Source organism: Ursus americanus, chromosome 9 (assembly GCF_024610735.1).
Source record: "Ursus americanus isolate L20-20 chromosome 9, mUrsAme1.1.p, whole genome shotgun sequence".
Lineage (NCBI taxonomy): Eukaryota > Metazoa > Chordata > Mammalia > Carnivora > Ursidae > Ursus > Ursus americanus.
Window position 1 is genome coordinate 25,311,935 of NC_142135.1, and position 23,885 is coordinate 25,335,819.

Here is a 23,885-nt window from a genome sequence, read left to right on the forward strand (position 1 = left end):
TTTTGGTTACGTTAAAAAAAAAAACGTACTTCAGGGGAAAGATGAATGTGGTAGTCTGTCTTTATTTCACTTAATACCTTGTCCATAGTATGAGGGGTGTGTGTGCATGTGTATGTGTAATTGTTAGTCTTTAACATCTGTTCTAGACAGCATCATTAAAAACTCATGTGAGATGGGGTGCCTGAGTGGCTCAGTGAGTTAAGCGTCTGCCTTCGGCATGGGTCATGGTCGCGGAGTCCCAGTTTTGAGCCCCATATCAGGCTCTCTGCCCAGGGGGAGTCTGCTTCTCCCCCTCTGATCCTCCCCCTCTTTTTTGTTCTCTCTCTCACCCTCTCTCTCAAATAAATAAATAAAATTTCTTTAAAAAAAAAAAAAAACCCTCATCGAGACCACAATGCAATGCCACACCACACTCACCAGAATGGAACAAATGACAAAAATTTTAAAAAATCAAGCACTGACAAAGATAAAAAGCAACCAGATTTGGCAATGGAAATGTAAATTGGCATAGCCACTTTGCGAAGCAGTATCTATTGAAGCTACTGCTAATGACCTATAATGGTTCATGACCCAGTAATTCCACTCCTAGATATTCCCCGACAGAAACGTATATTCCTCAGAAGACATACTTGAGTACTCACGGCACCATCTACATTCACACTGAAACACAAAGCACCAAAGTGACCGTCACATATTGAACACATACATGGATGTGGTGTATTTGCAAAATGAAATGCTATACTATATATCGCTGAAAATAAGCAACTAACAACCACACACAAAAACAGAAATGGATCTCACATAGCTAATGTTGAGTAAAACTCAGACCCAACAGAGTATATGTTATATGAATCCATTACATAAACTACAAAACATTTACATAAGGTAACAAAATTAGCCTGTGCTACTAGAAATTGAGCAAGTGGTTAAAATGAAGTGATAGAAAAGTTTCACAAAAGAGGCTCTGTGCTCTGTAATGTTGTATCTATTGATTCAGATTCTGTTTGCAAAGATAAGTTTACTTTGTGAAATTTCAGCGATCTGAACAATTATGTGTGTAATTTTCAGTATATTATGTACACAGGTTGAAGTGTGTGAAAAACAAATAATCATATTCATTTAAAAAACAGTTCCTCCTTGTGCCTGCTTTATATTTCTCTTCTAGAGTTAAGCATTTTTGGAAGTTGGGTGTTATATTACTAAGCACTGTTTTTGTGTTTGAGGAGATTGCAGAAGGAAATGAAGGAGGTATGTCAAGTGTTTGCCAGAAAGCTGCACTGCTATTATAAATAAAGCATCTGAATTTCCCTTGAAATTTTCAGAAAACTCAGGTGATATCTTTTCAGGCATTGATTTTTAAATTTTATTTCCAAGGGGTTTCCAAAATATGACTCGCTACGTGTCTTGTAAGGAAACTAGGAGGAAAAAAGAAAAGATTTTATTAGATGACACATTTGGAATACTTTATAGAAGTGCTTTTCATTTACAGAGAATTTAACTACAAGGGGAGTCCTGGCTTTAGTTACTTGGGTAACTCTCTGTGTTTTATAGATATGCTTTGTGAGTCTGATTTTCTTCTTTTTCTTGATAGGTGTGCAGTTCAACTTTCACACCTTCCATTTGGAAGACCATCACGACTATTTACTAATCACAGAAAATGGTAGTTTTACGCAACCACTGGCACGCCTTACTGGTTCAGAACTTCCTTCAACAATCAATGCTGGTCTCTATGGAAATTTCAGAGCTCAACTGCGCTTCATTTCCGATTTTTCAATATCATATGAAGGATTCAATATTACATTCTCTGGTAAGAAAATAAATTTAAAAAGCTTTAGTAAGAACAAGTCAATTTTTATTTTTTTAAAGATTTTATTTATTTGTTTGTCAGAGAAGAGAGAGAGAGCACAAGCGGGGGGCAGCAGGCAGAGGCAGAGGGAGAAGCAGGCTCCCTGCTGAGCAAGGAAACCTATGTGGAGCACCATGCAGGGCTGGATCGCAGGACCCTGGGATCATGACCTGAGCAGAAGGCAGACACTTAACTGACCGAGCCACACAGGCATCCCAGAAAAAGTCAGTTTTTAAAGTATGACAGAACAGAGAGGGAAAAATAACAGAAAAGATGAAAAGAAAAAAAGCAAATAAATACCTGTCAACCAATTTTAAGGAAAGTTTGAAATACCTTGAAGATTGTCTGTAGTAGTACATTAAAGGAGACCTTTAAAGAAAAGCAAAAAATAGGGGCTCTTGGGTGGCTCAGTCCTTAAGCGTCTGCCTTCAGCTCAGGGCGTGATCCTGGTGTTCTGAGATCAAGCCCCACATTGGGCTCGTCCGCTAGGAGCCTGCTTCTTCCTCTCCCACTCCCCCTGCTTGTGTTCCCTCTCTCACTGGCTGTCTATCTCTGTCAAATAAATAAATAAAATCTTCTTTTTTTTAAAAAGCAAAAAATTAAAAAATTGGCTAAAAATCTACTCTAAGTAACAGAGGGCAACACTAGTTAAAATGCTTAGTGAACTTAAAATGGAAATTCAAAGATATATTTTAAAATTTTAATTAAACTCAAATGAATGTGAGTGAGTGATATTCTAGCTTTATGTGTCTTGGCCAAGGCATAGTTTATAGGCCAAGATTAAGGTAAACTTAATCTAGTAATTTGGAAATAGATGATCTAGAAAAAATTAATGTGGTTATCCCTCTATTCTAGAATAACCTCATTAGAACAACATTATAATTTGGATTCCAGGGGAAAAAACATTTATACAACCAAAGTGAATAAAATGTTTTTGTATCAGTTACAGTTCTGCTTTCTAGTTGAGTGGAATAATGAGGCAAGTAGTTATTTCTTAATACGGAAACAAATTAATAAGTAAATCTTATGTCCACTTGTTAACATTTAAGTTATAATATTATAATTATATGTGTTTATTTTTATGTAATTTATATATATATATATATATATAAAATCATACAAATGCTGCCCTTGTTTTCAGTTCTTACTCTAGTATTTGCATGAAAATACTTGCCTTCTAAAATAATGTAATAGCATATGAGCATAATCAGCTTTAACCTAGAATGTTAAAAGTATGTCCAAATAAATGTTTTAAACAATAAAATAATAGCTCATCAACATGGAACAATTCCTTTTGTTCTCCCTTGTAATTACAAGGTAAGTGCATGCTCTGAGAATAGTTTTAGCTAAGCTACTTCTTAGGATGGTGTATAAATTATAATATTGTTGTTTAATCAACTGTACTCTCTTATACCCTGAAGAGCATTTAGCTGTTCATTTTCTAGGTGTTCATTCATTGCTTGGAGAAATTTTCTCGTATAAATCTATAATATAACAATTTTCAGTGTATGGGCACTTCAGTCTTACATAAACCATTCCTTTGAAGTCTTGTTTTTTCCAGAATATGGATTAATTGAACTCCTTGTAGATGAGAGGCACAGAGCCTTTGTCATTTAGATTAAAACCATTAAGTAAAATGCATTTCAAAAGTGCAAATGATTTCATCCAAAATGTTATTTTGTGTTTGAAAATATGCATCTATTATGCTACTATTATAAGTCAAAATTGGTGAAATGGAAATGTTTTTAATGTAGAAGAAAGAATATGAGATAAATAGCTACATTTTCAATTTATCACTCAGAAGGTGACATTTTCTTATCTATATGGAATTTCACACATAAAAGTACTCATTAAGTTATTCGATCTTTCACAAAGGAAGAAAAGTATGTGTGTCATTAGTATGTTCCCATAATTATACGTATCGTCACTTTTTAAATGTCTAACTAAACCCAGTAGCATCCAGTTTGCAAACAATAGCAAAATGCCCATAAACGTGAATACTATCATTTTCTTTGTCCTCCTCTCCATTTCTTTTACAGAATATAACCTCGAACCTTGTGAAGATCCTGGAATTCCTCAATATGGTAACCGAATTGGGTTCAACTTTGGGGTTGGTGACACTCTGACCTTCTCGTGCTCATCAGGTTACCGACTGGAAGGGATGTCAGAGATCATCTGTCTTGGTGGTGGCCGACGAGTGTGGAGTGCGCCTCTGCCAAGGTGTGTGGGTACGTGGTCAGCTGCTTTCATTTGCTTGTATGTGTAGTCACTGTCCTTGGAGTTGCATGGTTCTACACCCTTCGTTCTTTTATAATCTGTTGAATTTCTTCATTTATTTCGTATTAGTTTTTTCAATTTTTTTTTTCCACTTGGCAATCTGGTGTACCTCAGTTAACTTCTCAACTGCTCCATTTAAGCAACCATGCTTCTAAATTTCTTTTCAGATGATGTCAATAAGGAATCAATAGACATATAAATAGATGATAGCTAGCTAGCTAGGTAGATAGATAATCATATTTTCAGAGCTTAGAGAAAATTGTATTCTTATATTCTGTTGATAGATGATTTCCTATGACTTGTTTTTCCTTGATTTTCCTATGATTGAAGTTTTGGCAATATTTTATAATTTAGGGTGCACATTAATGAAAGATGACTATGAAGGAAAATGTGTAAAATAAATAATGGGTAATTTAAGGACTGTCGAGGCACGTATTGGACTCAATATGTATAATCAACAAAAATGAATCTGTTATGATAGATGAATTAAGATGGCAATACATTTTATGTTGTGAAATAAAGAGTAACAATAATTAAAGTATTGCAAGTTCAGAACACCATCCCAGCCTTTGGAAAAGAGTGTTTTAGCTGATAAAAAGAAAAAAAATAAAATTCTGTAGGGAAGAATGAAGGACTTTTGATTAAGACTTAAATCATTTCCTATTTAAAGTAGGAAATAAGGAGGCAAAAATTTCTTCAGGTCATTAGTCATTCAATGGTTGTCAGTACTTGTTTTTATGACAGAACAAGATACAAATGGTCATTTTATAATTATTTTATAAAGCTGTTAAAACTCTCAAAAGCATTTAATTTGAATTTACTTTAATTGTAAATTTAATTGTAGGTCACAGATCTGTGTAAGTTTAATATGCTACAAAATCAGGCAAATTGTTAGAGATTTGATCTGTGGTTCAAGACCTTGTCTTTTCTGTGGGAGCAGAGTGCCCTGCAGATGAAAATGAGAATGAGCAGATGCCCTCTGTGACTTACTCAATGTATTATCCAGTATATAAAATGTGGGTATTCCTGTGGATCCCCAAATCAAGTAAAAAAATATGATCTTCCAGGTTAATGTGGGTCTGAAAGCTTTTATAGTAATGAGATTGTTTTCACAGCCTCTGTGGGTTATATAACGGACAGGATGATATATAACAGATGAAATTTCTTTTTAAAATCCTAGGCTTTTATAGAAATATCATGAGCAGCCAGAGGCTTGAAGTTGGGAGGAGAGGAGCAGTCACACTCTCAGAGCTGCTTTTTCAGGAAGCTGTATAGAATGCAATTTTTCTGGGGTTTTTGTTTTGTTTTGTATTTTTTTTTTCCTGATATTACCAGATTTTGAATTCCTCTCTTTACCTGAATTGCCCCCATTTCCATTTTTGCTTGATGTGCATATTTTCAAAGCCCAGTTAATGAGAACCTTGGGAATAATTCAAGGAAGGGCTATTGAGTGTTTGGGCTTAGATGGTGGCCACTTGATATTGGGTTAATTCATTTTTCTAAACTTCATTTTTCTCATCTGTACAATGGTTACAGCAGTAGTACCTAGTTCATTGTTATGAGTTAGTTATGAGGATTAAACTAATTAGCCATGCCAGTCAGACCTAATTTAATCCCTGAAATATAGGAAGGATTCAGAATTTAGATGTTATTATAACTCTTATTATATTGAGTATAATCTGGTATCCATCCAGCCTATGAATCTAGTTTATAAAACCAATTATAGCAGGGAATGAATTCCATTTTATAAAACACTAACATTTATTGAGGGTCTACTAGGTTCTTTCATATATAGTTATCTCATTTAATCCGTACTATAATTCTGCCCCCCCACCACCATTTTTCATCAGAAGAAACTGAGCCTTAGAGATTTTAAATAACTTTCCCAAGATCATCAAGGTTATAAGTGGCAGAACCATGTTTTGTATGAAGTTTTTCATATTCTAAAATCCAGCTTTTTCTTACTAGATGGTTTTTATCTCAAAAAGGGTTAGGGGAAGGTGAATTTTGAAGGATTCTATAAGGACTCTTAAGTCAGAGTTAATTAATATTTTCTCTCAAAGTACCAAATACATACCAGGCTGTTACACAGATTAAGAAATTGTTTGCATGTAGATTTTTAAGGTTTAGTTCATATTTACAATAAATTTTAATAAATAGATTTATGAAAATCTGACTTTGCCAAAAAATTAAGTTAGTTTTTGTTTCATCAATGTATTTCTTTCAGACTAGGTTTATTTGTGCCTCAATCTTTAATGGGAAGGATGAAATAAAATCACCCGGTGGACAAATTTAGAAAGCAAATTATTGCCATGGGGATTTTCCCCCCATTTTCAAATTAGCTGTGCATGCTTTTAAGCTTATTGAAATTTACAATTAAGGCTATTGTCTTTAACAAATTACACTGTAAGTATACATTTAAGTGACCAGATGCAGAGTAATATTCTTTCAAATGTAATGGCTTTCAAAATTTTACTTCTCCAGTTTTCTTTAAACTTTTCTTCACTACCTTGCCTATGCTTTAAAATAAATATATTCCTTTCTTGTATTGCTGGTTCCATATATGCATATGTAGATATTTCTTACTTTGTTATCTTTTCAAAGTTCACAGTCTTTAGTCACATAAAATGCAGATTATTTGTAAGCATTCATATGAACAGACCCAATTTTAGCAATTCTAGCTTATTTGGACAGTTTTTATTTCTTTTTAGATTTTTTTGTACTTTTCATTTTATGTATCTCTAATGCCAATTCTCTAGTCCATACTTGCTTAAAAGCCATTATTTAGTCTTTAGCATTACCAACTTTGTAGAAAGCTCATGTTATAGATAGTGGCCAAATTATGAGTAGATTGTATTCCAAAAGTTTGCTTCTGTTTCAGCTTTTTGGAATCTAGATGGTCTTTCTCTGGCACAAGGTTGCAAACGATGGATGCTTTCCCAGAACAAACCATACATGAGGTTTTAAATTTTATGTCAAGTATAAAGCTAATACTAACATTTACCAAAATGACTTATGTATACATAGGTTCTTACATAGGTTATATAAGAAGGTGTCTAACTCTTTGGACAATAAGGCAACTGATATTCAAAACTAATTACAGAAACTTTTTGTTTATATGCTTAATTTTGACTGTTTAGTATATAAATTGGTTGGTGTCTTTCAGTTTCTGTTGATAGAATTTGGTGAAAATTATCTTAATTCTGGGTATTAGACAAGGAATAGATAACATTTTCATCGAAACAATTTTTCTGAGTAACCTCTAGATTTATGTTTTAAGGTAATATTTTAACAAACTATTATAAAATATAATAACAGCATAATGTGGTCTTTACAATCTATAAAGGATTGTATCATGTAGCGTCTTATTCCAAAAATCCTTCACCACTGTGAAAGTAGACTTAGCATAACTGTTTTATCAGGGAAGTGACAATGTCTATAAAAAACACAAACTTAGGAGCAGAGCCATGATTGTCACAATGTTCTGAGTCCCAGGCTTGTGCTCTATTCAGAATAGCACACTGCTGTCTTTGACTGGAGGTTTCAATAAAGTTGGGAGAAAATCTGGTCTTCATTATAGTTGATATGTGGCTTCAGAGAACTCCTTGTATTGTCCCCTATTTTAATCAGAGAAAACTTCTTTGACCAGGACCCATTTTTCAGGGATTACTTAAATGCAGGGAAATTTGTAGAGCAAGAGAAGAATCTTGATAGAAACTCAAAACATAACACTCAGAAGCAGGAATTTTTCTCCCCAAGAGGTGGCCTCCATTGCAGGCATATAGATAACTTCAGCCTTTCCTAAGCTGACCTTTGGGAAGTTGTTCAGATCTCTTTCCTGACAAGTTTTCTCAAATGCAAAATATTGATAATCATACCTATGGTGCAAAATAGCATATAGCTCTAAGCAATGAAAGACATGTAAATCACCCAATGCACTGCTCAACACATGACAGTCCCTCAACAAACCTGTGCTATCAGTAGCTAAGGGTTTCACACATATAATCTTATTTACTATTTAATGATCAAGATGAAAGTTTTATCTTAAAAACACACACATATCTGTAACTATGTTTTACATTTTGGAAGAGATAAAAATAATCAGCAGATAAAATGATATTTCAGTGAAGACATTTTATATTTAAGTGATTATCCTGGAAAGCTGTGTTTCTATGGAAATGGATAATCTGGTCACCTTTTTAAGTGGCCAAAAGGAAAGAAAGAAAGAAAGAAAGAAAGAAAGAAAGAAAGAAAGAAAGAAAGAAAGAAAGAGAAAGAAAAAGTATAAGAGAATTGATTACTTTGAAAATAAGAAACACTGCTCTGTTTTTGGCCAATAAATGAGTACCTGATTTCCTTTCCTAAAGTTCACATTACAAAAAACATTGGTATTCCCATTGTCATCTTTCTAAATCAAGAAAAAACTTGCATATCTGTATTCAGGCTCCAAATATACCAGAAATCATGCCAGGTCATGTTGCAAATAAACAAGGAGCTAATGAAAGAACATATTGTTTTGGAAAGTAGATTAGCAAGTTCAGTGTCAGTAATGACTTGTCTTTAGGCAGGAGTCCACACATTTTAGGAAACCCACACATTTTGAAGTCGATTTAAAAACATTAATTCATTCATCCTCATAGTCCCCCATTTAACACATCTACTTCTGTTTCTAATTTTACTTGTCATTGAATTTTTTATCTGACCTTGGACAAGTAAGAACATCTCTCTTTAATCATAAGTCAAATGAGAAAAATGATAACTCTGTATTATACATCTACATATTTTTCTCACTTTTCTGACTTTTTAGATGATATATGCTGATGTTATTTAGTTAAAAAATGAATGTTAACAGTAGGGGAAACAGGGTGCAGCATATATGGGACCTCTTTACTATCACGGTAACATCTCTGTAAATCTAGAAAAATCTTAACATTAAAAAATATAAAAATTAAAAAAACGGGTAAAACGTATTTGAAGAGGTGATTTATCTTTGAACAAATTCTGTATATTTCATGTCAGTCTGCAAGCTCTCTATGCTAAAATTATATACATCAGATAACTATATACGTATATCAGATAGGACTGATTTATCAAGTTAGTCAGCATTGTGGCTATATAGCTATGTAGAAAGCAAATTAGTATTAAGAGACTTGCCTTGCTTTCAGATGCCACCACTAATGAGCTGACTGACTCTAAGCAAATGGCTTAATTTTCTGTACTTCTTTTTTCCAGAAAGAATGGTGCCAATACGAGTTCTACTCAACCCAAATATTCCTTGTAAAGCTAACAGAAAATATTAGATAGAAAAGTGCTCTGGTACTTACATCGAAAACCGGGGATGTACTGTATGGTGACTAACATAATATAATAAAAAATCATTATTAATAAAAAAAAAAAAAGAAAAAGAAAAGTGCTCTGGTAAATTATATACACAAATGTATATTTATATTTTTCTTGTATAATTATGACTGGGTGCATTGATCTCTTGATTTGACAATGTAAAAATCCATAATATTAACTTACACCTGTTCATGCTTTATAGTTTGTTTTTGTTTGTTTTTGAGTTTCTTGCTTGTGACCTTACAAAAAGTAAGCCGAGAAGGTATTATTGCTATTTAACAGCTGAGAAAATGCTGCTTGGAAAGATTATAAGTAATGAGTGGAAGGTTATGCCAGAAACCAAGTCTTAAACTTTTTAGACCAGTGTTGTGATATTCCAGGTGGGATTTCTTTAATATCTTATTTACTGATGCACTATTTTGGAATACTACTTTTTTTTTTTTTTTTTAATAAAACGACCAGGGGTGAGCAAACTTTCTTCTATAAAGTGCCAGGTAGTAAATATTTTGAGATTTATAGCTTGTGGTCACAACTGCTAAACTACCTATGTGTCCTGAAAGCAACAGTAGATATGAATGAACAGGTGTGTCTGTGTTCCAGTAGAACTTTATTTACAAAAGCTGGAACAAGCGGATGTGGCCCTGGGGCCATAGTTTGCTAACCTTTACAACAGACTAATCAAGCTTAAATATCCCCTTTGCATTTGGGAATTTACTAGTCATTCACCTCTAAGGTAAGAAAAAAATATTCTTCACCTATTTTCTAGGTTTTTTTTTTAATGATGGGCTCTGTTTAAGTAGCACATAATTTACTTATTTCTAAGAGAAAAGATTTCTCATGTTTTTACAGGAAGAGTATCAGGATAGTGTGTGTGTGTGAACACTGATGTAATTTCTGGATAACATAAGACCATCTCCAAAACCTTCCAGATACCCAGATCTCTTCTGAGTACCAAGTCTGCATTCCCAGCTGTACGCTGGACCTCTCCATATGGATGTCCTCCCACAGGCACATCTACTTCACATGCCAAACAGAACTCATTATCTCCTCAGCCAAATCAGCTCTTCCTTCTGCACTCTTTATTTCAGTTATGGCATCATTCTCAGCCAGCCATCCAAGCTAGAAATTGTGTCATCTTTCACCACCTCCTCTCTTTCTCTCTGTCCATATTGGAATAGTCACTAAGACCTACCACCTAAAGCTATTACTCAGACTTACCACCATTTCTGTTTTCCCTACCATTATGCTTGTCCTCTCATCCTGTCATTGGTCCTCATACAGATTAATATAATAGCACAATGATAATAATGTGTGCTAGGCACTGTGCTGAACTATATGTATTTTCTTCTTTCACATATTCCTTTTAAAAACCATTTGAGACAATATTATTTTCCTGTTTTATAAAGTAGCCAGATTAATTGCCTAACCTGATAAAGACCTTAAAATCAGCTCTTTCTGATTCTGGTGCTCACGTCTTAGCAATTACATGTAAAATTCCACTGTATTATCTCCTTTCTTCTGGTTGGATTTTCCGTTTCCAAATTTCATCTAATGTTCTTCAGTAGCATTACTAGTCATATTTGTCTTTTATCGATAAGTAACAAATTACCACAAATTTAGCAGCTTGAAACAACACATTTGCTTTCTCATGGTTTCTGTGGGTAGGGTGTCTTGGCACAGCTGAACTGGGTCCTCTTCTTAGGGTCTCAAGAGCTGCATTCAAGGTGTTGACTGAGTTCTCACCTGAGGTTCAAGACACTTTTCCAAACGCACAGGGTTATTGGATGTAAGTGTTTCCTCGTAGATATAGGACTGAGAGCTTTAGTTCTTTTCTCAGTGCCTGCAGGCCATCAACAGTTCCTTGCTATGTGGACTCCCCCAACATGGCCACTTACTTCATCAAGTCAGCAAGGACAGTCTCTCTAGTGAGTTATTAGCAGGATTCAGTTTTATGTAATGAAATATAGTCACAGGAGTAATGAGAAGCAAGTTAACAGGCCCCACTCAACTCAGGGGGAGGAATTGCACTAAAGCATAAACAAATGCCAGAAGATAGGTATCATGGGAGGCTCACCCTAAAGTCTGTTGACCCTGGTTATCCTTAGAAGGACCAGACCACGTCTGTTCCCTGCTTAAATCACTGAGTGATTTCCTATCACCTATTGGATAAAATCAAAATACCTGAAGTCCTTTGTTAGATTGGCCTTAATGTCTCCTATGGTCATTTTCCTGTATGCATTCTAGAATACAGCAACACGATGCTTCATGCCATTACCAAAGATCCCAAGCACTTTCTACACTTTAAGATGTTAAAAACTCATTGAGGTTCTAATGCATGCAAATGATCAAACTTTCGCTTGTGTTGGCACAAGCAAATAATTTATTTCTGTTTTTTAGTATCTGGAGAGGCTTTGCATTTTAATCTGTTAAGCTTCCATTCCTACCACCCTACCATAGATCAAGACACCATTATCTATCATTGCTTACCTGTATTATTGTAACAGCCTAAGCAGATTCTAGTCTCCATTCTTGTCCCTCTTTCCCAAACCACACGGTAGATTCAGAATGAACTTCCTATGATATAAATTTGATGATGTCACTTTCTTACCTAAAATTCTTCCATTGTTCTCCATTGCCCTTAAAATAAATTCTGAATGTGACCCTCTTACCCCTATCCTCATTGGCCTAGCCAGTTTATTCTTCACATACAGTTTATGTGTTAGATGTCCTTACTACAGGTTTCATGAGCTTTTTTTGCATTTCCCATTTCTAGGTTTCATAATGCAGTATTGAATTACCTTTTTATCTACAGCAGTGTTTAGCATATAGAAAGCTTTCAGTAAATTTGTTGAGTTGATAAAGAAATGAATATATAATAGCCAAAGCTCCTTTATTTTTTTACATTTTCAGCTTACTAACTTTAATTTATAAGAACAAAGTACTACTTCAGAGGTACTGTATTCAGCCTACCACAAATAAAAGACTCTAATTGCTATTTTCGCCCGGGCCATCACACTGGTTTTTAGTCTATAATTCTTTTGCTCTGCAAATATTAACACACAACCCAAGTTTAATAACTAAATCAACCAACCAACAAACAGTGAGGGTGCCTGAAAAGACTACTAAGGGGAGGGTTATAAGTATGATAAAAACAAAAAAGACAAATTTATAAAAATTGAAAATGGGAGGAAATGTTGAGTCTTGTATGTGTATATGGAATAAATCCTCCCCCAATATGTGGTGAAATTCAGAGCTCAAGAAAGGGAATAGCTGACATTTTTTTTTTTCAACAAAATGAAAAGGAAGGAAAAAATGTGCCTCATAGAAACTAAGCATCCACAAAAACGAAAAGAACCAATGCACATGTCCTATTTAACAGAACTGCCTAGAGGACTGTGAACTTAAACTTTTCTAATTCATTTGGGATTTATAAACATACAGATTTACAGAGAACCTTTTATAATCCAACTGACCTGTTAGCAGATAAGTGTCTAAGCTTACTTGATCATACTGTACTTGGCAAGTGAATATATGCTGTTTCATCTGATGACCGTGAGCCCCTTGAAGGTAGAGGCTGTCTCTTAGTTACCTTTGTCCCTTCTGTGTGTCCACCATAAACTTCCGCATGAGCACACAGATGCTCATTCATTCTTTATAAGGCAGTATAAAGTTAATTCACTATCTGATCATCATGAACCTGTTAATCAGAGTAGACTGTGAGCTACCCATAATGGTGATTCACTCACAAGACTTTGAAATGATCTTCTGTGTTATTAGAGTCTCAAATTTCTTTGGACAATTTTTTTTAAATTTTTATGAGGACTTAAAATTGCAGACTCTTAAAAACACTTCATTCCCCTTATATGTCCTCATTCTCTGACTATAAATCTTGTTGCAAGCCAAAATCTGCCTGCTGATTAGAAAGTTAGAAGATAAGTTAGTTTTGGTCTTAAATAGAGGATTTCTTTAGAGAAATAGAGACTTCTTTAGAGAGAGTTGAGTTCTAGAAGAGGGGCCAAAAGTGAAGCATTTACTAGAATCAGTGTCTCAGGATCATATCCTTAAGGCAATTGCAAAAGTGAGGTTCTCCTACCAGAAGGAATCATAAAAGCACCAGAGGAACTTGCTTTCTTTGCAACCTCTAAGTACCTCTCCCTGGTTTCATGGAGAATATGCTCAAGTTCAGAAATACCTCAAGCACATTCTTCTTGCATCTGTATCTAATAAACCTAACCAGACATACTGGGAAACATGCTTAAAAAAGGAGATGGTTAGAGCTCTGAGCAGCATTTTAAGGAAAAAATAAATGCTAATATTAAACTAGTAAGTATGAAATTCATCAACTCTGTCATTAGACAAACTAATTTTGGTTTTTATCTTAATATATTTTTACTTAATTAGAAGGTGACTGGCCCCTAGTACATACTAGTGCCAGATAAGAAATATTTTACCTGAGATAATAGTAGAAGCTAATATTTGCTCTGTATTAACTGTATGCCTGGCATGGTCTTCTGAGGTTTGAATGAAGACACTGAGGCACAGGGAGTTAAGTAATTTTCCTTAGGAGAATATACTAACAATATTTTTATTTGAAGCAGGTTACATTGGGAGCAATTTTTTTGCTATATGTAAATATGAGCCATAAAGAATAAAAGCATCAAATAAACCAGTGTGATAATATTCTGTACATCTCTAAACTGGTTCTTGCTTACAACAGTGACATCTGTGGCTCTCAGGAAATACTATCACTTGGCAGTGTAGATAACTGGAGGAGATAATTAAATGTTATTGCTACTTGTAACTGAATTAGATTTTGATGCCATGTCTCAGGAGAGGGTAGGATTTAATTGAAGTTGCAATAGACCGACAGTACCTAAAAGCCTTTTGAAACTGGGAGGAAAGGTCATTGTCACATTAGGCAAATAGATTTTAAAATTACTTCTAATTCTATGTTTTTATAAAGTCCACATGTCTATTTATTTTGTGTATATGGTGTATAGATTTTTTCCCCATTTCAGCATCATAATGAAAATAATAGCAAAAAATATGCATGCCATTATTACAGAGGTTGATTCCTAATAAAGGGTTTTATTATTTGTCATCTGGTAATGCATTTAGCTAAGATATGTTCAGATGTACCTAGGGCTTTGAAAACAGACAAAAGAACATTGAAACAGGCTAGAACTATCAATTAGGAACAGTGCATTGTACTAAGCAACCAATCAGCCTGAAGTTCAGTGGCACTAATTGGGCTAGGTTTAGGGTGGGTCCAGGAGAGTAGGACTGTGGTTATTCTGCATAGTAAATGCATTCACCCCCTAATCAAAGTTATGCAATAAAATGAATTTCATTGTTTTCACCATTATTTCTGTTTTTTAGCTGTTTCAGATCAAGCTTTCCAATCTCAAATCCAGGTCCTTCACAGGACAAAGCAGCTGAAGTCATCTTCCTTTGTTTATTATACTAAGACAGTTGCCATGGAAATAATATAATGTTACAGAATAAGCATCATAAGTTAAATCTAGTATCAAGAAGGGACATATAAGTCAGGTTTGAGAGAGTGTGCTTATTTAAATAAACGGTAGCTTGGCAATCATTTAAAAATGTCAAGGTAAATTACTGAGAAAACAGAGAAAAATGAACTTAGAGCTTTAGGAAGTTTTTTGCAGAATTTAAATATTGCCCTTCAAGCAGGCTTTTTAGAGAAAAGGAGTTAGGGGATTATTAACCCTCATACAAACTAAATTTCTGGCTATAAGCCGTTTTTTTTTACATCTCTGCATTGTACTCAAGTACTCTTGATAGCTCCCTTTGAATCCCAGTTCAATTATTGGTATGCTCAATGCATAGGTAACATTTTTCTCTTCATGTGTTTTAATCAGTCTACAAAGACTGTTTCAAAAGGTGTTGGATAGTTTTTATTTCATGCATTTTACTATACCTTTCTGAATTTGCACTCAATGTTCTATTATGTTTGGCTACAGAGTTCTGCAGTTATAAAACATTAATATTTCCAGTCCTCTAAAATTGGAATCTGAACTGAATCTGAAGCACTACTTTCTAAAATAAATCCTGGGTTTTGTCTGTTCTGGGAAACTTTAGATTTGTTTATGGATATTGTTCTCTTTTTCTGATAATGTAAGATAATTTCCCTCATGTTCAGTCATGGTATTTGAAATCACTTGATGTCATTTGCCTGGGTGAAACACCATACAAGATATTCACCACCATATTGGTTGCTCCCATCAGTAAAAGTAAAACCAAATTATATATCTTTTACTACTTGGAAACTTAGTAGAAAAAATTGGGGGATGATGGTCTGGGCTGTGTATGCCACCTTATCCCAAATTCCTTTATCATCCAATACATATTTTTTTGATATTACTCCATAATAGTTTAAAAGACACCCACCCTTCTTCCGACTATGTGAGAAAAAAATAAAAACTATCTGGTAAGTTTTGTAAAACTGAAAAACCCTCCACTCTCTTACTAAGAGCCTATCCTCTCCTACCCCCTTCCAGCCCCACCACTCTGCCCACGAAACAAGATGACTGCAATAATCAACCATGATCACTAATGATGCTCTGTATTACTCTCAGGTGTGGGGGGTTAAAACAAAAGATTGAGGTACACAGATGAGGAGAACAATATAGTGAGGTTCCTTGCAGTCCACATTTTCTTGTGACCTTGGAAAAACATTAACATGCTATTACTGTTTTTTTCCTCAGGTACAATTTTGAGGATATCATCATTGACTCTATGATGTTTTGATGTCTTTTTTTTTTCCTTTTTCTGATTCCCTACCCCTGTAAGAGCTTCATTTGATTGTATTCCATTTATTGATCTCACAATGCCTTTCTCATAAAAGTAACAACAAACAAATGTACAAAGAAATAACTAAAGAGAATCAAATAGGAATAAAGACAACATGCAAATTGCTGAGGCTTAATGGACATCAAAGGATCCGTGAGTTGTTGGTTAGTCAAAACCAAATACCCTAGAAATGGAAATCATATCTTTAAAGAATTTTCAGCCTTTTAGTAGTCTTGCCAAAAGCTATAATTGGAGAGGGAAGAGAAGTAATGTTGTTGAGTGCTTATGATGTACATGGCAGCATGCCTGGTACTATGATGTTTCTCTCTCATTTACTCCTTACAATAATCATATTAGGTAGGTATTAATATTTCCAGTTCCCATATTGAGAATACAATGCTCAGAGGCAGAGTGGTTCACATTAAGTATCACAGCTAGTAAACATAGATTCATCCGTCTTACAAATCTCGTAGTCCAAATTCTTTACTTCATACTTTATTTGAATTTTTCCAGAGTTGCAATAATGACACAGAGTCATATTGCCATTCTGTGAACATCACTTGTTTTTATTTTCTTCAGGGGTAAAAAGATAATGGTTTGGGGCTAAAAACAAAATTATGGAATTTTCCAAGGAAGTTTTCCTTGAATTTGGTTTATTTAATTTTCAGGATAAGTATTTCTATGATATTTAATTCATTCCCAAATTTTGAAGAGACATGTTATTCAAGTTATGTGCATTGTCCATAGAAATGTTAATAAAAACAAGAATCAAATTTCAATAAATACTATGATATGATCTAGCTAGGGTTAGAATTACTCTTTTCATTGTACATAATAATATAACATTGAAAACTTCCAAAAACCTTAATATCTATTGCACATATTTTTTTTTCTCCTTTAACAATATGTTTCTGCCACTCCCCAAAATAAGTGTTGTTCGTATTAATGGATCAGGGTTTTTCTCTCATTAAGCTATCTGATACATTAGCTTTGGGCATCTCTAAACTTGGCCCTTTGAAATTTAGTCTCCATTCATTCATTCATTCATTCATTCATTCATCCATTTATTCATAAAGTTACCAAACTTAGCTTGAGTGACAATAATGGTTGGCATGGTGTGCTAGGTGATGGTGACATAAGAAAGATCGTATCAGCAATTATTTTATTAGAAAACATCGATGGGATGGGGTGCCTGGGTGGCTCAGTCAATTCAGCATCTGACTCTTGATTTTGGCTCAGGTTGTGATCTCAGGATCAGGAGATCAGGCCCCACATTGTACTCCATGCTGGGCGTGGAGCCTGCTTAAGATTCTCTCTCTCCCTCTCCCTCCGCCTCACCCCACCCCACCCCACCCTCAAAAAAAAAAAAAAAAAAAAGAACACATTGATAGATTTGGTATATTATGTGGTCTATCACCCAACCAAAATTAATCCAATTCAACAAATATTTAGTGAGCACTGACTGAGTTGGGTTGGTAAAGGTAAAAATATATAACATATGCTCTCTCATTAAGGATCTCCTACTCTATTTGTAAGGGGAAATAAAATTCTTAAGACTAGTTATACATCATGAGATGAGAATGGTAAATAAAACCCATAATACAGCAGAGAGGAATAACTTTTTATTTTTTCCTGGAAGGATAGACAACAGCTTCTCAAGAATGTTGTATTTGTGAAAATGAGGTAGATTTTAAAAGGTGGAGATGACCCCCTAGTCAGAGGACGTAACATAAGTCAAACAGGTAAAATTAATTTGTTTGCAAGTCTGTTTTGGGTCTGAGTGGCTTTTTCATAGCTCTTTTCTGAGTCCCAGTTCAATTATAGCTGTAGTCAATATGTAGCTAACACTTTCTTCTTTCTGCTTTTTAATCAATTCATGAAGGCCACATTTCCTATGATGATAGATAGTTCTTATTTCACACATTTTTCTGTGTTGTTCAGAAACCTGAATTGATATTTATTAGAATTGATATATTAATAAGTAGCAACTCTGTAATATTCCACAGGGTACAGAGTCTGGATTTGGGGAAAAAATACCCTGGAATCAAATCATGGCTTCACAACCTAATGGTTGTTGTAAGTTGGGCAAGATATTTAGCCCCACTGACTCCCATCTGTGGAAATGGGACAAGATATTTCACCCTTCTGTCTCATCTGTAAAAGAGAGATGTAGTTTTCAAAAATGTTTAGATTTACTGAGTTCTTACTATGGCCAGGCACTGCACCAAGTGATTTATATGTATTAACCTATTCAGTCGTCTTAGCAAGTACCATGTAGAAAAAAGCATTATTATCATCTTCATTTGCAGATGAGACCAATGAAATATAGAGTAGTTATTTCACTTAGGTAGCTGTGTGCCCAAGGTAACACAATGCTCATTGCCTGACTTTTACCTTGTTATAAAGAGGCCCTATGAATTCAGTATGAATGAGCTTAAATTCATTCTTTTGCATACAGACCAAACTAGAAGGAAGAAGAAACCTTCAGGGAACCTGAAGCTGAAAACAGCATTCATCATTGCTTGTGCAACAGACCAGGGCAAATGGACAAAATGAGAGGCAGACAGAGTTTGAGAATCTTACATGTTATGTTAAGGAGCAATTGAGACCCATTAAGATGTTTTAAGCAAAGGAAAAACACAAATTTACATTTTACAAGATCTTTCAGATATTTACATGTATGAATGACAGAGCTGGGTTTCCTTAGGTTGAGTTTGCTCTACTGAAATTAGGGAAGTTTATGGAGCAGAGCAGTAAAATTGTAGAGGAGGGGGCAGTTTTAAGAACCAAAGATTATTTGTGCTAAAGATCTCCAGAATGTTTGATTATAAACTCCTCCTTAATTTGTTCCAGTTACATGCAACAGCAGTTACTGCCTAGTAAGATCCCAATTCCTGGAATCAGTTTAGCATAACATCTCCAATTCAGAGGCAGATTCTTGGCTTCCTGGTCAGAATTTACAGAACTCCTCTTTTATATGCTCATCCACTGCTTTTATATCACAGCCAGACCACAGACTATTCCAAGAGACAACCTCCCCTGGAGTATACCACAGAGAGAGAATAAGGACCCACTTCTCCTGTGGCATGGTCTCCAGGCTCCAGCCAGGAGAAGATTCCAACTGAATACACAATCTGGAAATCATGGGAGAGGTCCAGGCTGAGAAAAATTTACAGGTTTCCAGTGTATCAATGTTACTGAAAGCCATGAGTTTGGATGAAAAAAGCAAGGGAGTAATAGATTCCCTTGTAAACTGATAAGAAGCCAAACCCTGGATCTCACCAATGTTTAGAAATCTGGGAGATAAAAATTAGCAAAGGAGATTGAGAAAGAGGAGTCTGTAACATAGGAGAAAAACAAGTAGAGGCTGGTGTCCTAGAGGCTAAGTAAAGAAAGAGTTTCAAGGAGAAAGGAGTTATCATGCCCCAAAGTTGCTCAAGGGTCAAGAAAGATGAAGGGTGCATGGGGCGCCTGGGTGGCTCAGTCGTTAAGCGTCTGCCTTCAGCCCGGGGCGTGATCCCAGGGTCCTAGGATTGAGCCCCACCTCGGGCTCCCTGCTCTGCTGGGAGCCTGCTTCTTTGTCTCCCACTCCCCCTGCTTGTGTTCCCTCTCTCGCTGGCTGTCTCTCTCTCTCTGTCAAATAAATAAAATCTTTAAAAAAAAAGAAAAAAGAAGGAGGTGAAGGGTGTAAACATGCATAACTTTGTGGAAGTCATTGGTGAATGTGACAAATGCAGTTTCAGTGAAGTGCCAGGGTGAAAGTTTTAGAAAATGGGAGGGGAATTGCAGAGTGAATCTGGACAACTCTTCTGAGGATTTTCACTAGATAGGATATCTGTATACTGAAGTGGTAGCTGGAGGGAAAGGTTAGATCAAGACTTTTTCTTCTCAAACTCTTTATGATAAAAATTTTCAAATATGATCCAAAGATGAAAGAATAAGATGTCTATACCACTGAAGTTTAACAATTGTTGAAATTTTGCCATATTTGTCTTTATATTATTTTTTTCTGCAACATTTGAAAGTACATTGCAGATGTCCAACATCTCTCCCCAGAATATTTTGATAGGCACTTCAGAAAATAAGGTCATTGCCCTGCATAATTGTAATACCATTTCTACAGCTGAAATCATTCAACATCCAGTCTACCTTCAAATTTCCCCCAGTTTTCCCCCAAATGTCTTTTATAGTTATTTCTCCTCCATATTAAAATCCGAATTAAGCTTCATGCTTATGTTCTATAAAATCTGGATGTCTCGCTATTATGGATGATGTTTGATCCCATGATTACGGGTTTTTTTGCTTGGGTTTGTTTTTTATAAGGGAAAAATACAACATGTTTATAAGCTAATGAAAATGATGCAATAAGGAGAAGAAATTGATGGCAAATTAGCATAGTGCTGTTCTTGCCTAAGCAAGAATAATATTTCAGTCCTGGGGCTGTAAACATACAAACCTTAGGAACACAAATGATCACCCCAAGTGACAGATCACAGGAGAAAAGCAGGGAATGTGGGCACAGACGTAGGTAGGTGGGGTAAACGTGGCGCCATGTTGGCGGAAACTTGTAAGAAGCCCTCTTTTTGATTCCTTTAGTTGTCTCTGTGAAGTAGGCAAGATCATTAGCTAGCTGAGAGGAGGACACTACATCTTTGAGAAGATAGATGAAGGTAAGAAATAGTCATAAAAGAGTGGGAGACTGAATGAATTAGAAAATACTGAAAATTGGGGTCCCTGGGTGGCTCAGTCAGTTAAGCATCTAACTCTTGATTTTGGCTCAGGTCATGATCTCAATGTCCTGAGGTTTAGCCCCGCTTCAGGCTCCACTCTGAGCTTGGAGCTTGCTTAAGAGTCTCTCTCCCACTCCCTCTGCCCCTCCCTCCTCTACCCCGCCCCCAACCTGACCTGCTTACAGACATGTATTCTCTTTCTCTTCCAAGGAAGGAAGGAAGGAAGGGAGGGAGGGAGGGAGGGAGGGAGGGAAGGAAGGAAGGAAGGAAGGAAGGAAGGAAGGAAGGAAGGAAGGAAGGAAGGAAGGAAGGAAGGGGAAAAAGGGAGGGGGAGGGAGAGAGGGAAAGAAAGGGAAGACAAAAGAAAAAAGAAAATATTGAAAGCACAAGAAATAGGACAGAAGTTATGTTTTGAAAGAGTGGACAGTCCAGGAGCTTAAATCCAGTCTAGGAATGAAGGGAGTAATGGATAACTGCAACAAGAGACCCACATTCTGATAATATGTGATTTGAAGCCTAGAATGAGGGAAGGAGTAAGCGGTGATGAGAATTAAGCAATCCTCCAGGCACTGGAGTACAGGAGGGAGAACAGCCGCTACTTGAGAAGACTGCAGAGAAAGCAAAGAAATGAATATCAGCTGTTGAGCCCTTAATAACACACCAAGCATTGATCTAAGATTTCACATATATGTCATGCTCACACCAATCCTTTGTAGGCACCATTATAATCCTCACTTTGTAGATTCAGAAGCTGAGCACAGGGAGGTTAAATAAAATGTCATGCAGTTGATAAGGAATCAGAAATCATAGCTCCCAGTCTGATTCCAGGGCCTGTGAATCACTTTGATTCAGCTGCCTTTTTATATAAAGATGATCTGAGCCAAACAGAGATACAAATAATAGAATTATTTGAAATGAACCAAGCCCCAGAAGAACTGGTTGCAAGCATTAAATTAAGCATGAGTATATCTTGTAATATACTCAGACGTGATTACAGAGTGGTTCAGTATTAACACTGCTCTCTAGGATATTGGTAAAACCTACAGCCAAGCATAGCTTTAGTTAATGCCTCTTCATCCAGTTTGGGTCCCTATCTTTTTTTATCGTCCTTGGTCTGTTGCCAATCCAGATCATCTGTGTCTATACTCCATAATGGTCCAGATTGGACTAGTTGCTTTTGGAAGTAGATCTAGGCTTTGGGGTAAAGTTCAAAAACTTTGGGAGACCTTTTTAAGAAGAATAATGCAGTTGCTCATGTAAAATTAGGCACAGAGTCTTGGAAGGAATCTGTGCCCGTAAAGGGTCCTGAAATTTAAGCTCCTTTAGTAAATCTGGCTTGGGATGATTCCTGCTGCTGTTCTGATTATAGAAAAATTGCAGTTTCTCCTTTTTCAAAAACAAAACACAGTCCTTAAAATATAAGCCCTCTGTCTTGACTCGGTTTTATTAACCATATTTCCACTTGTTCTATTTCTGTTTCTGTTCCTAATTGCTACTTTTCAATTTGAGTTAACTTCAGAGCTATAAGAAATGAAAGTCCCCTGGGTGATTCTTTTACATGTGAAAGCTGTCTGCTCTCAACAGCCATTCTTTCATAGTCTGAAATCTTACTGTAGGTCATGATTTTAGGCAGGAAGAAGTATCTTTACACTGTTTGTTTTTAACCTAGGGGACCCTTCTATCTTCCTCCAGAGCACTTTCCTCAGTAGTCTTAACTTTCTCTTGTTAGGCGGTCTGTCTTCCTTTTCTTATTACCCTTAATCCGTACATTGGCTACTTTCCTTCCCTACTTTCCTGGTTACTAATATTTAATCACTTCATGATCCTGCTTATAAATAATTCGCATTGTATGAAGACTTGGAAATTTCAAGTCTGAGAATTTGGATTTAAGTCTTACTACTCACCAGTTAATGTTGCTGTGAATAAGTCACTTAGTACTCTAGCCTAACTAACTTGTAATTGAAATGGGGATAAAGTCATTGTGAGAGACTATTGTATGAGAAAGCATGTTATAAAAATAAAGTGTGTGTGTGTGACTATGAAAATTTTCCTGTAATTAAAGTTCTCACAGATCTGCTGCTCCATTAAACTGCTTAGTAGGTGGGGGGAAGCCAAAGTTAAAGACAAAGTCTTCAAAAACAAAGATGAACCATTTGTTTCTGCAAAACCCTCTTCCTCGAAAGGGAGGACACTGATTACCTTTGTGTAAGATGCTGTCAGAAGTGTTTTACAGATAATCCAGCTGAACCCTTAGTGTTAGAGTTCATTGGCAGAAGTCACTCCAGGTTCACAGGTAACTACTTTACACAAGCTGACCCCATTGCTCCAAGGTAGCTGAGGCCAATTGGGTTTCAGCAGCTGCAGCAGTAGGGAATGCCCCAATTCTGTACTCCCCTCTGGCCTCTAGTTCCCTGGTCCTGTCTCCTCCTGACCTCATGTTGAGCTCTTGTTCAGATTTCCTCTCCTGAAGTGGGGCCACAACTAGAACCACTCGAGTTTATCATGCATTTTGTATATGTCAGTCTCAGAGGCAGAGTTGGAATAGAGAGCTGATGGCTATCAGGTTTCATGGCCTCTTCTCCCAGGAATTTCTTCTGTCATCTTATAAATGCATGGATGCAAAGAGGTGCACAGAGGAGTGGGTCTGCTCATTCCCACTGGCAGCAGCAGATATGTATGTTGAAGGAAAGGAAAAGTGAAGGTTCTCTCTACATCTACACTGTCTGAGTTGAAGGCCCAGAAATGGCCTGATAAACACATATACTTAAGGTTTTTTTTAGTGAATCCCTGTTCCACACATCATTTATTTATTCTGAAAATTTGGAATAGAAAAGGATCCCCGGTTTACATTAGGATAGATGGTAAAAATCATAATCATT

The 23,885-nt window shown here is 35.9% G+C and overlaps 1 protein-coding gene across 4 annotated transcripts in view; it reads left to right on the top strand.

Moving 5' to 3' along the window:
• Positions 1-23,885, top strand: part of CSMD3 (CUB and Sushi multiple domains 3) — a 1,146,349-nt gene that overhangs the window by 783,569 nt on the left and 338,895 nt on the right. For all 4 annotated transcript variants that reach the window (XM_045805628.2, XM_087864412.1, XM_045805629.2 and 1 more), the window contains 2 exons: positions 1,592-1,807; positions 3,886-4,074. In XM_045805628.2, coding sequence (XP_045661584.1) covers positions 1,592-1,807; positions 3,886-4,074 — 405 coding nt within the window. The remainder of the gene's footprint in view (positions 1-1,591; positions 1,808-3,885; positions 4,075-23,885) is intronic.